General features: G+C 40.4%; 1 protein-coding gene across 2 annotated transcripts in view; it reads left to right on the forward strand.

The window, feature by feature from the left end:
- The window catches only part of RANBP3 (RAN binding protein 3), a 126,290-nt gene that overhangs the window by 23,927 nt on the left and 85,332 nt on the right, over positions 1–17,031 (forward strand). Inside the window, exons 2-7 of one of the 2 annotated variants that reach the window (XM_075283490.1) lie at positions 787–842; positions 4,377–4,413; positions 4,498–4,584; positions 15,773–15,838; positions 16,131–16,223; positions 16,300–16,406. In XM_075283490.1, coding sequence (XP_075139591.1) covers positions 787–842; positions 4,377–4,413; positions 4,498–4,584; positions 15,773–15,838; positions 16,131–16,223; positions 16,300–16,406 — 446 coding nt within the window. The remainder of the gene's footprint in view (positions 1–786; positions 843–4,376; positions 4,414–4,497; positions 4,585–15,772; positions 15,839–16,130; positions 16,224–16,299; positions 16,407–17,031) is intronic. The other variant, XM_075283496.1, reaches the window with a different exon arrangement.

The following is a 17,031-nucleotide window of genomic DNA, read 5'->3' on the forward strand; positions in this document are numbered from 1 at the left end:
TCGCAGCACACACATAAGCTGCCCTGCTCTTTCTCCTCTGTCCTTCATCACAGTCGCCCGGCCATCCGGCACATCACATCACCTCCGGCCTACAACACCACTCCCCCCCCCCCCCCCCCTTAAAAAAAAAAACCGAAAAAAAAAAAACCTCACAAGCTCTTCCACAGTGCCCCACGGCGTACGGGACGACCATCTCAACCATCACGGCCCACCGCCACATCCCCCGCCACACTCCACCTCACAGCGGCCACTTTCCTGCATTCCTAACCTGTGGTGACCATAGCCCATGGCCGCCATTAACCCACCCACCCTTTCATTCGCAGGCCGGCTCCTGCCTGCCGACCTGTTTCGCTTCCAGCCACCAGCATATTCCCAAGCACGGCTACGCCTTTCCACCAGATGTCCCTTCCTCATGACATCGCCAATGGACATGGTCCCAAAAACAGTCCGTCTCCACCCAATTCTCCAAACACCGCAGACGAAGTCGCGGGTAAAAGCTAGTAAGACATAAACATACATTTTTACTAAATTTGGTAATTTCAGTTAATCTGTTTCAAAAGTGCTTGCTATTGCATCCAATGAACAAAAGGCACGTTATAGTCAATATGTGCAATATAATTTAGGATAAAACATTCTATGGGGTTTATTTTCCATTATTTATGTCATTTTAGAGTTCCTAGTTTAGCTTTACTTTTTTGCTGTGTGTGTGTTTTTTTTTTTTTTTTTTTTTTTTTTTTTTTTTTAATACAAAAACTGAAGATACATTTACCCCTTTCACTTCTGCAGAAAAGCCAGCCATAGCACCTCCTGTGTTCGTGTTTCAAAAGGACAAAGGCCAGAAGGTAAAAGTAAAATGGACTATGTACTACGATGTCATGGATATTACCTCTAATTGGCTTGACTCAGCTTTAACTCAGTCATGTTTAATATGTGTCTGGTCTACAAACATATGTATATATATAATATATATATATATATATATATATATATATAATTTATTTATTCCCCCCCCCCTTCCCCCCGTCAACGTTGGGGAATAAAATTCAAAACTGCTGAAGGGCTGTTTTTGTCTCTGATAAAAATTCTTAAAGAAGAAATGATCAAAGCACTAGACATTCCCCAGAATGATATTTAAAAAACAAAACTAGAAAAAAAAAAAAGTCTTATGCTTCCCTGTATACGGAAATATAAAAAGGTTACAGAGGTCAGAATATGGTGACTAGAAAATAATTTTTTTTTAAAAAAAACCTTTTATGTATTTAAGGGGTTAAAATGTAAATAAAACTGCAAATTTCGTATCCCCAGAAGCATGCTGAAACATAGAATACAGGTGACTTTTCACTTTGGCTGCAGAGTGAATGCCATAAAAACGAAGCCCATAAGAAAGTCACACAAATGCACTTTCTCCAATTCCACCCCATTCTGATTTTTCATTTATTTATTTTCACCTTCCGAGTACATTATACGGAATAATAAATGGTACCATTATGGAAAACAATTTGTCCCACAAACATTAGGCCTTCATATGGCTCTGTGAACAAAACAATAAAAAAAAGTTAAGGGGCAACACGGTGGCTAAGTAGGTAGCACTGCAGTCTTGCAGCGCTGGAGTCTAGAGTTCGAATCCTGCCAGGAACAACATCTGGATGGAATTCGTATGTTCTCCCCCTATATGTGGCCCACAATCTACATTTTAAAAAAAATAAAATAATTACGGGGTTTGGAAGGAGTCAAAAATAAAAAGTCACTGGTGGGAAGGGGTTAATTGAGACTGAAAAGTTAGTGACCATTTAACATGTAACAAATTCTGATTTTATTTACACTGCCCACCAAGAATGTAGTAAAAAAATTACTGAGGGGGCGTTCACAGTACCGTTGGGGTCCACTCAGCAGTGTCTGTGGCCATTGTCCGTACAAGATTTTAGCAACGGACACTAGCTGGTCCGTTTGCAATTTCCATTAATTTCAATGTCCTTTAGTGTCCATTTACAACCATGTCCGTTTTTTAAAGCGGACAAAAAAAAAATAAAAATCCTACATGCAGGACTTACCGTATTTTTCGGACTATAAGACCCACTTTTTTTTCCCCCAAATTTCGGAGGAAAATGAGGGTGCGTCTTATAGTCTGAATGTGGGTTTGCAGCATGGCCGCACTACTTCCACCGCTGGTTTTCTTCAGCGGCAGTAGCGCGGCAATCTGCAGGCCCCGGCAGCTAAGACAGTCCCCGGCATCTGCTGTAATAGACCGGCGGATGCCGGGGAGTGTCTTAGCTGCCGGGGCCTGCAGATTGCCGCGCTACTGCCACCGCTGGTTTTCTTCAGCGGCAGGAGCGTGGCAATCTGCAGGCCCCGGCAGCTAAGACACTCCCCGGCATCCGCCGGTCTATTACAGCAGATGCCGGGGACTGTCTTAGCTGCCGGGGCCTGCAGATTGCCACACTCCTGCCGCTGAAGAAAACCAGCGGTGGCAGTAGCGCGGCCATGCTGCAAATCCACTCCTCCTCCGCAGGTCCTGGCAGTTAGTTAGCCCTGGGGCCGGTCCCATACCTTTAGTGATGCAGGCCGGCTCCTGCACGGCGAGGCCGCAGGAGCCGACCTGTTCCGATGACAGCCGGGAGCCTAATGAAGGCTCCGAGGCTTGTCATAGATATATATTACTATCGCGGCTGGTCTATGACCCTCCGCGATAGTAATGTATAGAATCTCCCATAGACGGCAATACACTTGTATTGCCGTCTATGGGACTTGCAATCAAATGATTGCAGGTTCAAGCCCCCTAGGCGGGGGATAATAAAATAGTAAAAAAAAAAAAAACACTTAAAAAAATATAATAAAAAATAAAATAAATAAAAGTTCACCTCCTTTCCCTAGAATACATATAAAAGTATAACATTACTGTGAAACATATACCTTAGGTATCCCTGTGTCTGAAAATGCCCGGTCTACTAATATTTTTATGTACAGTGAACGTCAAAATCAAAAGTGCTAAACTGCCGGGTTTTTCTCTCTGTTTTGCCTCTGAATTAAATAAAAGGTGATCTAAGCAATAAACATTTCCCAAAGTGGTATATCTAAAAAGTACACCTGGCCCCACAAAAAAAACGCCCTATACATCCCCGTACAGCTGCAGGGTCACCTGTCAATGTGGCCTTGCAGCTGTTCCAAAACTACAACTCCCATATATTAAATATTTTACCATTTTTTGCCTGAAAATTTTTTTCCCCTATTTTTCTCCTCTAAAACCTGGGTGCGTCTTATAGTCCGAAAAATACGGTATTCATTCCACGGAGTAAACGTGCACTCATTTTGGTGTGTATTTTTACACGTATAAAAATAGGTGAGGCGTTTTTGGACGCGTTTTTTGTCGCATTTTCTCTTTTTACACATGTAAAAAATGTGCCAGAAAATGCGTTATATAAAACGTGTAAAAATACACACCAAAATGAGCGCACATTTACTCTGTGTGAATGGACCCTAACAATGAGGTCTATGGGTAACGGACAGTAACTGACAGCCATCAGTTACTGCCCATTTGTGTGTGTTATGATAGGTGTCCTTTTTTTTAAAAAACGGACAACTGAGTGGACACCAACGGTAGTGTGAACCCTACCTAAAATGGTACAAATAAAAACTACAGCTTGTCTCGCAAAACTTTTGCAGATTTCTGTTGATGCAGATTTCTGTTGATGGAAAAGTAAAAATGTTATGTCCATATGGCAATGTAAAATAAAAAATTAAAAACCTTTAAAAACTTTTGTTTTGCAAGAGGAGTAAAAAACAGTCAACACACATAAAAATCTGGCATTGCCTCCATCAGAGCATAATGTACCAAATCAGAAGCAAAGTGTTCCACACACTGTGAATTGGCATTGCCATACAGCTCTTATTAAATAGGGGAACAGGAGATCTGTCCCTGCAGTAAATCCAGCGGGACTGAATTTCTCTGGATTTTGCAGGCAGCAAAGTAACGATCTTCACTATCATTACGAATGAAGCAGTAGCCTGAAATTACATAAAATGTCAAATTAAGAATGTAGCACGGGCGTTAGATATATATATTTTTTTTTAAATATAAGTTATATATTTACTAGATCTTGCCACTAAGCCTAAAATTGACTGGTACTTGCTTATCATTGCATCTAGTGACTACAAAACGTTAAGCCACAGTTTGTCTCTCTTAATATTTGTATTTATTGTAGATCTACTCCCAAGTCTTTAGCAATCCATTTATTGCCCAGGAAAGGAAGATGTAATTGACATTAACTACATTAATGTATAATATATAACATTTCTGTGGAGTATTAGTAGTTAGTGGGTTTTTGTTTTGAGTGTGTGTTGTTTTTTTTTTTTTATTGCTCTGTCTCCTGTTTTTATAGAGGTCTGCTGATGAATCAAGTCCAGAACAAGGTGAAGGTAACTTTTTGTACAATATAATATTAGTACTGAAAATTAATAGTGTGTTCTACAGTAATAAAGAAAAATATTCTCACTGTCTAGATTCTGATAAAGAAGATGGAGGTTACTGTCCACCTCCTAAAAGAGAATGTACTTCATCCTTTTCTCAATTTCCTCCTTCTCAGTCCGGTAAGTCTTTTAAGATATTTATTAACTCTTTAATGATAGTAGTGTAGTGTGGGCGTTAATGTGTGGCAACTTTTTTTTTTTTTTTTTTTTTTTTTTTATGTATTTTCCATCTCGGCCTTCCAAAATTCATTACTTTAGTTTTATGTTGACAAGTTGTACTTTGTTCGATTTTGGGTTCAATATAATTTTTGAGATTCACTTTTATTAAATAGATCCTATTATTCAGATGGCATTTTTTCTTCCTAACACGTTGGAATAGCCTTAAGAAAGGCTATTCTTCTCCTACCTTTAGATGTCTTCTCTGCGCCGCCGTTCCGTAGAAATATCAGTTTTCTGCCGGTATGCAAATGAGTTCTCTCGCAGCACTGGGGGTGGGCCCCAGTACTCAAACTGCACTGGGACCGTCCCCAATGCTGCCAGAGAACTCTCCAGCTCCGCCTCCCCACAGGCCACAAGAAATGGCCGCTTACTTACTGTGTAAGCGGCCATTTTTCTTGTGGCCGTGGGCATGCGCAGTAGGCTCTGCCTGAGGCCTACAAGTTTCACTGCCTCCACCGGAAGAAGACACAGGAAGACGACATTCCTGAAGAAGAAGGCGGCGCTGGAGAGTTCTCTGGCAGCATTGGGGACGGTCCCAGTGCTGTTTGAGTGCTGAGGCCTATCCCCAGTGCTGCGAGAGAACTCAAACATACCAGCGAAACTTGCATACCGGCGAAAAACTGTATTTCTACAGAACGGCGGAGCGGAGAAGACATCTAATGGTGGGAGACGAATACCCTTTCTTAAGGCTATTCTGACGTGTTAGGGAGAAAAAATGCCATTTGAATGATAGGATCCCTTTAGTGTTTTTGGATGTCCATTTCAGAAAAAAAAAAAAAAAAGTACAATTCTATCATATTTTTTTGTATTTTTTTTTTTTAATTTATTTTTTGCATACATTAAAAATGGCAACTGTGTCCGGCAGGTCATTACATTTATGGTGATACCATATTTATATTAGTTTTATTATGTTTTAATGCTATTACTGAATAAAATACCATTTTTCAAAAAGAAATAATTTTCCTGGGGACACCGTATTCTGACGAGTATAACTTTTTTTTTTTTTTTTTTTTTTTACGGATTTATTGATGGAGCTAAGCTCTTCATTTATAAGGCAAATTTTTTTGTATGTATGACTTTTTTTCTCTGCTTTTGGGGGAGAGGAGGTGACCAAAACTCATTAATTTTCACGTTGGGGTATTTATTTTTCTTGACATTGATCGTACGAGAGAGATCCATTTTTGAACAGTGTAGACGCACATGGGTTATCTAATATGTTTACGTTATATATGTGTGTGTGTATATATATATATATATATATATATATATATATATATATATTATGAATTATATAATTTATGTATTTTCTTAAGATATTTTTATTTATTTATTTTCCTCCCGGTTTGTTATCTAAGGGTAAGTTCACACTATTGATACTCTGCCTGATTCTGAACGTTAAAACACGTGAAGAGGATCTCTCTCGTACGATCAATGTCAAGAAAAATAAATACCCAAATACGTGAAAATTAGTGAGTTTTGGTCACCTCCTCTCCCCCAAAAGCAGAGAAAAGTCATACATACAAAAAATTTGCCTTATAAATGAAGAGCTTAGCTCCATCAATAAATCCGTAAAAAAAAAAAAAAAAAAAGTTATACTCGTCAGAATACGGTGTCCCCAGGCAAATTATTTATTTTTGAAAAATGGTATTTTATTCAGTAATAGCATTAAAACATAATAAAACCCATGCGCCGCTGGGAAAATGGCGCCTCCAGCGCCTTTGACCGTGGCGCTGGTGGGGTTAATGCCTCCGATCGGTCTGGGGATTAGAGCCGGTTGTCTACTGCTTAAAGCAATAGACACCCGGCGGCTATGGCGGCCGCCGGCTCCTGGGCGGTCGCCATAGTTACACACCCGACATGCGCCGTACTATTACGGCGCATGTCGGGAAGGGGTTAAAGTGATTCTACCTTTTAAAACCCCCCCCCCTTTTTTTTTTTCTTTTCTCGTTGACATGTAGGAATAGCCTTAAGAAAGGCTATTCTTCTCCTACCTTTAGATATCTTCTCTGTGCCGACGTACAGTAGAAATCTCTGTTTTTGTCGGTATGCAAATTAGTTCTCTTGCGGCACTGGGGGTGGGCCCCATGCTCAAACAGCACTGCGGGCGTCCCCAATAGTTCGAGAGAACTCTCCAGCGCCGCCTCCATCTTCTTCAGGAACGTCCTCTTCACAAGTCTTCTTCCGGCGCAGGCAGTCAAATGTGTAGACCTCAGGCAGAGCTGGAAAATGGCTGCTTACCCAGTCCTGCGAGATAACTCATTTGCATACTGACGAAAACTGGGATTTCTATGGAACGGCGGTGCGGAGAAGACTTCTAAAGGTAGGAGAAGAATTTCTTAAGGTTATTCCTACGTGTCAACGAGAAAAAAAATTTGTTTTAATGGTAGAATCCCTTTAATATCCTGTGAGACATAAGAGCAACAGGAGATGAGTGGCTTCCATAACTGCTGTATTATTCAACAAAGACCTATCGCTAAGGCATGCAAGCAGTGCCTGCACTGGTCACTGCATTTAAGGCCCTCATCCTCCCAGCACCTCGGTCAAAATTGACAGATTTCCTAGGTACCACAATTTCTATGGTGGAGCAATAAGTAATATAAATAGTAGTATTTCTGCAATGGGGTTCCTAGGGGGTCTAATAAATACCCTAGAACACATATTAAAGTAAAAATGTACCCTGGGTGGGGGGTGGGATCCGGGAACGCCCACTGTGCATGGTAGAACTTATTTGCATATACACTTTAATAGGGTGTTTGAAAAACGATTAGCACCACCTGAATAGCCTTTTTTTTTAAAAAAAAAATTACTATTTTTAAAATTGTGTGTAAAAAGTTATATAAAAACCCAAAAATATTAGTAAAAACAATACTTATTTGGTATCACCGCGTCCGTAACAACCTGTACAATAAAACGAAAACATTTAACCTACAAGGTGTACGTCGGGGGGGAAAATATAGAAAAAAACCACCGGAAGTAATGATTTTTCTCCATCTCACCCTAGAAAATATGCTATAAAAAGTGATCAAAAAGTCATATGAATCCCAAAACAGTACCAATAAAAAGCTCAGGTTGTCCCGAAAAAAATAAGCCCTCAACTAACACACTCAACCAAAAATTCCAAATGTTACGCCTCTCAGAAGATGGTGATGCAAAAATCATTGATTCATGTCCCCAAATGGATTTTTGTTCTTCAAAACTAGTAACACATAAAAACAATATAATCGTACCGACCCGCAGAAAAAAAGGTAACAGGTTATTTATGTTGTACGCTGAGTGGAAATTCTTTTTAAAGGTAAAACAAATAACATAATTGATGGGGATTTTTTTTTTAATCCACCAAGAAAGAGATAATAAAAGTTAGTCAATAAGTTATAAACACCCAAAAATGGTATTACAAAATACCGCAAATACACATACCGCAAACATCAAGCCCTCATATGGCCACATCACCAGAAAAATTAAAAAAAAATTATAGCTTGTACAATGTGAAGATAAAAACTCCCCAAATCACCCAAATCATAAGAACTCAACTGGCTGCGACAGGAAGGGAATATACAGTATAAGCTGTGCGAGCTTATATTGGCGTTCAAACCAGATTTAGAGTTTGAGGGAAACTAAACCAGAACTGTCCCCCAGAGTGACCCTCCCTCAAACATAGGAGCTACTGGGGACCTAGTAGGGAATTTAGTGTTCCCAATATACTCTGCACAGTTTACATGTTCCCTCTTCACTATCCGCTGTGCAGTCACGTTTAGGATACTAATACTCACTACGCTCCTTGATAAGTTCTTTGAGGGGTGCAGTTTTTAAAATGGGGTCATTCCCTAAGGGATACCAAACCTCTGGATATCTTTGCTCAAAAAGTCACATAGCGCACCTTCGCTATTATGCCCTGCTGTGTGGCCAAACTGAAGTTTTAGCCACATGTATGACACTGGTGTACCCAGGATATTGTATTTGATGTCATATGTGGGTTTAAACAACTGTTTGGGCACAGAAGAGAAGGAGCGCTATTTTGGTTTTTGGAGCACAGACTTAGACGGTTTGATTTTTATACACCATGCCACTTTTGCAGAATCCTGAAATGCCAGTAAAGTTCCCTGACATGTGACCCTATTTTGGAAACTACACCCCTGAAGGAATTCTCCAGGGGTACAGTGATCATTTTTAACCCCTAAGTGTTGCATTAATTAATTTTCCAAAAATGAATACACAGCTGATTGTGAGAGGTGAAAATAAATACACAGCTGATGTGCTCGGGATACCCGCTTAACAGTTTTTGTGGTGTGTGTCTCTGCTGACACAAATTGGGTACAACATATCGGGCACTGAAATGGCATATCTATGGAAAAATTGCAATTTTCAGTTTGCATTATCAACTGCACATTCCTTTCTGGAAATGAAATTAATGCAGCACTCAAAGTTTAAAAATGCCTGCTACTACTTGATGAATCCATTGAGGGGTGTAGTGTCCAAAATTGGGATATGTGTCTCCAGGTTCTACTTTACTGCCAATTTAGGGGCTCTTCAAAAGTGGCATAATGTCCAGAAACCAAACTGTGCTTCAAAAACCAAAATAGCACTCCTTCTCTTCTGCGCCCGGCTGTGCACAATCAGCCATTTCTACCCACATAATGGCATTAAGTGCGTTATCTGGGGTACATCAGTGTCATACATGTGGGCATAAACTGCTGCTTGGGCACACAGCAGGGTGCATAATTGAAGGAGCGCTATGTGCTTTTGGTTATCTGATTTAGATTGTTGGTTTTTGGACACCATGTCACATGTAGGGAATCTAAAATGTCCCCTGCAAAACGGGGTCACTTCTTGAGGAATTCCAATTTACTGTCAACTCCAGGGTTCTGCAAAAACAACTTCCAAATTCCTCCAAATCTGTACACCAAAAGCTAAAAAGCATACTGCTCCTTCCCTTCTGAGCCCTGCTGTGTGCCCAAGCAGCAGTGTACACCTACATATAAAACTTCTTTCTACCTGGGATGGCCCACTAAGTCGTTTTAGGAGTGCAGGTCTCTGAGTGGGTGCAATGTATAGGGCACTGAAATGGCATATTTCTTTAAAAATTTTAATTTTCACTTTGTACATTAATTTTTGGTAAATTCTCTTAGGCTCAAAATGATAATACCCCTTGATGCATTCCTTAAGGAGTGTAGTTTCTAAAATAGTCACTTTTGGGGGGTTTCCATTGCATTAGTTCTTTGGGACTCTGCAAATGCGACAATGCACCTCAAAACTATTCCAGCAAAATCTGCCCTCCAAAACCAAATAGTTCTCTTTCCATTCTGAGCCCTGCCATGTTCCCATACAGCAGATGGGAACATATAGAGTACTGCTGCGTTCAGGAGAAATTGTGTAACAAACTTTAGGGTGCTTTTTCTCCCTTTTGAACTAAATTGATGGTTTATTGAGAAAACACAAATTTTTCATTTTCACATTCCAATGTTAATAAAATCTGTGAAAAAGCTGTAGGGTCAAACTGCTCTTACATCCCTTGATATGTTCCGTGAGGGGTGTAGTTTCCAAAATTGGGTCACTTTTGAAGGTTTCCATTGTATTGGTCCTATAGGGGCTCTGCTAATGCAACATAGCACCGGAGATCTAATCCAGTCAAATCTGTCCTCCAAAAGACAAATAGCGCTCTTTCTATTCTGAGCACCACCATGTTCACATATAGCAGTTTACAACCACATGGGGTATTGCTGTATTTAGAAGAAATTCTCTATCAAACCTTGGGGAGCTTTTTCTCCTTCATCCTCTTTATAAAAATAAAAAATTTTGAACTAAATTTATGGTTTATTGGAAAAGAAGTAATTTTTCATTTTCACGTCCCAATGTTAATTAAATCTGAGAAACAGCTGTAGGATCAAAATGCCTGTTATATCCCTATTTCCAAAACGGGGTCACTTTTGAAGGTTTCCCTTGTATTAGTACTCTAGGGGCCATGCAAATGCGACATGGAACCTCAAAACTATTTCCTCAACATCCGCCCTCCAAAAGCCAAATAGTGCTCTTTCATTCTAAGCCCCACCATATACCCATAGAGTACAGTATAACCACATATGGGGTATTGCCACGTTCATGAGCAATTGTTCAACAAACTGTGGGGTGCTTTTTCTCCTTCAACCCCTTGTGAAAATGAAAAATTTGGTGAAAATGTGACATTATATAAATTTTTCATTTTACACATCCCTATGTTAATGAAATCTGTGAAAAGGCTGATGGGTCAAAATGCTCACTATACCCCTTGATAAATTCTGTTAGGGGTGTAGCTTCCAAAATGGGGTCACTTTGGGTGGGGGGTGGGGTTTCCTTTATACTGGTACTTTAGGGGCTTTGCAAATTAGACATGGCAGCTGAAAACTATTCCAGCAAAATCTGCTTTTCAAACCCTCAGTGTCGCACCTTCCCTTCTGTGCGCTGCCGTGTGCCCAAACCTTAGTTTACACCCACATGTGGGGTATTTCTGTGCTCGGGAGAAATTGCACAACAAACTGTGCAATTTCTCCTTTAACCCTATCTGATTGTGTTATTTTAAGGGCGAAATGAATGTTTTATTGAAAAAAAGTCTCAATTTTCCCTCCATATTGTTTTCACTTCTGTGAAATGCTTAAAGGGTTAACAAACTTCCCAAATGCTGTTTTGCAATATTTGAGGGGTGCGGTTTTGAAAATGGGGTGATTCATGGGGGTTTCTAAAATATAGGTCTTTATAAGCCCGTTCAGAACTGAAGTGGTCCCTAAAAAATTAGTTTGGGAAATTTTCTTATAAATCTGGAAAATCGCTGTTGCACTTGTAAGCTTTACAATGTCCAAAATACATTAAAGGACAATTAAAAGATTATGCCGATATAAAGCAGAGATATGGTAGATAATATTTATTCATGTATTTGTGTGATATGACTATCTGTTTGGAAAGTAGAGCATTTCACTTTTTTTTAAATTGCATTTTTTTTCCAAATTTCCTATTTTTTTAAATAAATATAAAAATATTGATCAATATTTACTACTAACATGAAGTACAATGTGTCACGAGAAAACAGTCTCAAAATCACTTGTATAAGTTAAAGCGTCTCAAAGTTATTACCGCATAAAGTGACACGTCAGATTTGAAAAATGAGGCCTGTCTAACTATCTAACTTCTAAACTCAGCGCACTGTCAGCTTTCCTGATCTTTGCCCCGGGTAAAGAGCTTTCGGTCCCAGTACCGTAGCTCTTTACAGTCAGAAGGGCGTTCCTGACAGTCAGTCAGGTACGTCCTTCAAAGCCGCGCCTATCGCGCTGTACAGTGTGAGCGTTCCTCCCCGCTCACACTGTACAGCACGATAGGTGTCGCTTTGAAGAAGGACGCACCTGACTGACTGTCAGGAACGCCCTTCTGACTATAAAGAGCTATGGCATGCCCATAGTTATGCCCTCCATTCTCTCTTTTTTTTTTTTTTTTTTTTTTACCGAGAACCTCTTGCATGTCTTCCTTTTAGTCCCAGGATTGGACCATCAAGGTTTCCCAGCATCCTATTGTAGATTGATCCACTTGCTTGTGGCCTCCTGGTAGTTTCCATCTATGACTCATGCAGTTTGTGGGTTTGTCATGCACACATGACTAGTTTTTCAGCCCCTCTTACGTTACACTTCCCCTTTATTGTTGTATAGTGCTCCTATCCTGGTCCGACCCTAACAAGGTGTCCTGTTTTTTGCATACCTCAGTTTGTTAATCAAGTGCCAGACTCTGTTTAGTGGTTACCTCCTCAGTTGCTGCCAGGTTCAGGTGCCTGTTTTTTTTTTTTTTTTTTTTTTTTTTTTATCCTGCCTTTCCTTTCCATTCCCTGTATCATAGGGTTGGGCAGTAGTTCTCTCTTTCTTGTCTGGCCTCATCCATGGAAGAAGGCCTTCCTTCTCTTTTTGGGATCAGGACATATTTGTTCTTGCTTCGCACTTTGTCTTCTACTACTGCTGTTGGTACAAAACTGATTAACTTCCTGTATGTTTAGAGCAGGGGTCCCCAGCCGCCGGGCCGCGGGGCATGTTGCATCGGTCCGCAGGGCCGGCGTAAGGGGGGGACACTCGCTGTGCAGTGCCCGCCTGGGCTTTGTAGTTACTTATAGCTCGGGAGAAGCTGCTGCATGAGAGGTTATAGCCCCACCTCCTCCAGTCTCCAGCTCAGCAATAGGTGCGGGGCTGTATGAAGCCTTGCTGCTGCTACAGCTCAGCTCCTGCTGTCTGCATCCTGCAAAGTCTCCCCCAGGAGGAGGAGAAGAGCTCCATAGTGCAAATTGAAAAAGAAAAACCACCAGGTACCTACTGGGGGAGGGGAGGGGGGGGGGCTACTTCTATTGATGTCAGGAATTTGGGGTAATTAAACTAGTTTTAGTAACTCCATGTGCTTCACATTAATAGCAATTAACCCCATCATGTCCCTCACATTAACCCCTGTGTGTTTCACATAATGGTTACTAATATGTGAGATATATGCAAGAACCAATAAAGGACCTCAATGATGAAGATAATTATTAGCTCCATATGTCTCACATATCAGTAAACCTTATGTAAAGCACACAGGGGTTAATGTGACGGACATGATGGGGTTAACTGCTATTACTATGAGGCACATGGAGTTACTAAGCTGTAATGTACATAACCATACTTTTTATTCACAACTGAGGATAAAAGTATGGACCCAGTTGCACGAGGACTGGTTCACACCTGTGCCCGGTCTCTGCTTTCAGGATTCCGCCCCCAACCACACCCCTTCCCGCCCCCACCAGGCCATAGAAAAATTGTCTTGCTGAAACTGGTCCCTGTTGGAAAAAAAAGGTTGGGGACCACTGGTTTAGAGGGTATAGCCCACATGGGCGGAGCAACACTTTATTTCCTAGTCTCAGCCTCCTAGCAGCCGTTCCTATACCCCTGGTACTGTGTCCTCCAGGGAGAGATTTTATGGTAAATACAAAAATCCAATTTTTGCAGAGATCTGTCGTTTTAGTGCTTGGTATGCTGCGCTCAGCTAGGCACACCACATTCTACATTGAAATGGCTTCTTCTTGGAACAGTTGCCATTTTCACCTTTTGCTATCAGCTGTACATTCATGTCTGGAAAATAAATTATTGCAACACTTGAGGGGGGATAAAAATGTTCACTGTACCCCTGGTTAAATTCCTTCAGGGGTGATGTTTACAAAATGAGGTCACTTGTTAAGGAGTTCCACTTTACTGGCTTTATTGGGTTTTGAAAAAGTGCCATAATGTCCAAAAACCAGACCATCTAAAGGGGCGTTTACACTTGCGCCCTGTGTCAGTCCAAAATGCAGGACTTTGTGTCCAGGCCCCTCCCCCCCCCAAAAAAAAAAAAAAAATAAAAAAAAAAAAAAAAAAATGGCACACCAGAGCGCAGATTTATGTGTTTGGTATATGGGCAGCATGTCACGCTTCCAGAGTCCCTAAAGTGAAATCTTCTAGGGAGTGAACCCATTTTGAAATCTGTACCCCTCAAAGAATTGATCGAGGGATGTGGTGATCATTAGTCTTTACAAAATATGAATGCTCAGCGGATAGTGAAAAGTGAATATGTAAGCTGTGTGGAATACACTGGGAACAGGAAATTTCCTCATTTCTATGATTGGGAGGTTGACTCTGGGGGTCACTCTTGGTGCCTCTTTCCCTCGTAAGCTCTAAAAACCGTATTTTTTGGACTATAAGGTGCACTGGACTATAAGATGCATCTAGGTTTTAGAGGAGGAAAATAGGGGAAAAAAAATTTTGAAGCAAAAAAATGGTTAAATATTTAATATATGGGAGTTGTAATTTTGCAACAGCTGCAAAGTCACATTGACAGGTGACCCTGCGACTATACGGGGATGCATAAAATGTTTTTTTGCAGGGCAGATGTACTTTTTAGTTATACCATTTTGGGAAATGTCTATTGCTTAAATCATGTTTTATTTAAATCAGAGGCAAGCCGGTGGAAAAAAAACCAACGATTTGGTACTTTTCATTTTGACGTTCACCGTACAGGAAAAACATTAGTAGACCAGGCATTTTCAGACACGGGGATACCTAATGTGTACGCGTTTCCCAGTAATTTTCTACTTTTATATGTATTCTAGGGAAAGGAGGTGATTTAGAAGTTTTATTTTATTTTTTTTAAAGCTTTTTTTTTTTTTTTTTTTCTTCCACTATTTTATTAGCCCCCACCAAGAGGGCTTGAACCTGCAATCATTTGATTGCAAGTCCCAGAGACGGTAATAAAAGTGTATTGCCGTATATGATAGATTATGTATATTACTATTGCGGCTGGTTATTGACAGTAGGCTCCTGGCTGTCACCAGAACAGGTCGGCTCCTGTGACCTCACCGCGCAGGAGCCAGCCTAAGTTTTAATGCCCGCAATTAGAATGTATTCTGATTGCGGCCATTAGCTTCGGGCCTCCACGTATAGCGGAGATCCAGTTGCTATGGCGACCTCTCTGCAGCAGAGCAGCCGCCATTATTCTTACAGACCCAGTATCCGGTTTAATAGATGCCGGGTTGGGTTTTAGACGCTGGTACAGGTGCTGGGGCCCGCAGCATCGCCACGCTCCTGCCGCTGCAGGAAACCAGCAACGGCAGGAGCGTGACGATGCTGCAATTCCGCCCCAACATTCAGACTATAAGACGCACCCTCATTTCCCCCCCAAATTTGGGTGAAATAAAGTGCGTCTTATAGTCCGAAAAATACGGTACATTCCATTTTTGCCGCGGCCTGGTTCTAATGATATCGCGATTATTCAACCCATATTTTATTTTTCTTGTAGCCATATCAGGTTTTTTTTTTTTTTTTTTTTGCTGGGTTAGACACATATTTTTTTTTTTTTTTTTTTTAAAAAAAAATTAACTGCAAGGTCGCAACATAACAAAATATGAAAAAAGTGAAACTGTGAAGACTTTCATAATTCTTTCAGAAAATTGTATGCTGTGTTTACGGATCCGTGTCTGCGTTTAATTTACATATTGCTATACATGTCTTGTGCTTTCTCTCCAACAGAATTGTTTTTTTTTTTTTTTAAAGAACATATTGTTTAACTATTGATGTCTTTTCAGAGGAAAAATCCAGTGGATTTAGACTTAAACCCCCCACACTTATTCATGGACAGGCCCCTAGTGCAGGTATACTTTTACAATATTTTTCTGAATGTTTCTGTTCTTTCTGAATGTTGCTGTTTTTTTTTGTTTTTTTTTTTTTTGGGGGGGGGGGGGGGGGTATAATTGAAAGGTAGACAACACTGATATATACTTGGCCAACTTAAAATCTCATGCAAACAGTACGTATTCTGTATGGAAAAACTTAACCTGAATATAGAAACCACCTGAACATGGCTAATTTGTATTTTTCTTTTACTACTTTCTAATTAGTTTTATTTTCTAGTGTGTTACCATAAATTATGTTTGGCCATTTTAGGGCTCCCGAGTCATAAACCCAAGGAACAGCAGCGCAGTGTGCTACGTCCAGCTGTGTTACAAGCACCACAACCAAAGTCTTTTTCCACAACATGTAAGTAACAATTATTGTGTTAAACACTGTAATTAATATATATAATTCTTATTGTATCTTATGTTCTGTCTTCCAGTTATCAGCAGTGGGACTAATGGCATCAGTGTGCCCTCTGAACCCTGTGGTTCGTCTACTATTAAAAATTCTGCAAGTCCACCTGCCTCAGCGCTTACATCTGATAAGGTACATTTTTATTAAAGCCAAACTTTAAGCCCTTAGCTAACTTGGACGTACTATTACGTCCTGCATGCTAGGTAGTTCACGCACACAGATGTATTAGTATGCCCAAGCCTGGCTGCCCACTCACTATCTGAGCGGGCGGCTTCGGAAGTGGGTGTTAACTGTAACTGACAGCTAATACCCTGCTCCATAACCCCCGATCGAAGCTGAGCTAGGGGTTTTAATCCTTTAGATGCCATGGTCAAACATGTTAACAGCATCCAAGGAGTTCTGCCATGTTGCCGCCAAATCCAGAGTATTAGAGCTTTGGTTCAGATGTCCTTATGAAACACATGAAAAAGTACAAAACGAGTGGGAGAAAAAAAAAAGTGTGTGAAAAAATTGAGGCCCAAACATTTGCTTATCCAATATAAAATGATTTACCGATTTATATTGGCTTTTCCAATATAAAACCTAAAAGTCAATAAAAGCCACATTTGGTATCGCCGCATCTGTAACAACTTGTACAATACAACTGAAACAACATTTAACACTGAATGGCGGAGAAAAAAGATGCCATAAGTAATGAATTTTTGCCTTCTCACCTTACAAAATATGCTATAAAAAGTGATCAAAAAGTCATATGTGC

Source organism: Leptodactylus fuscus, chromosome 1 (assembly GCF_031893055.1).
Source record: "Leptodactylus fuscus isolate aLepFus1 chromosome 1, aLepFus1.hap2, whole genome shotgun sequence".
NCBI classification, from domain to species: Eukaryota; Metazoa; Chordata; class Amphibia; order Anura; family Leptodactylidae; genus Leptodactylus; species Leptodactylus fuscus.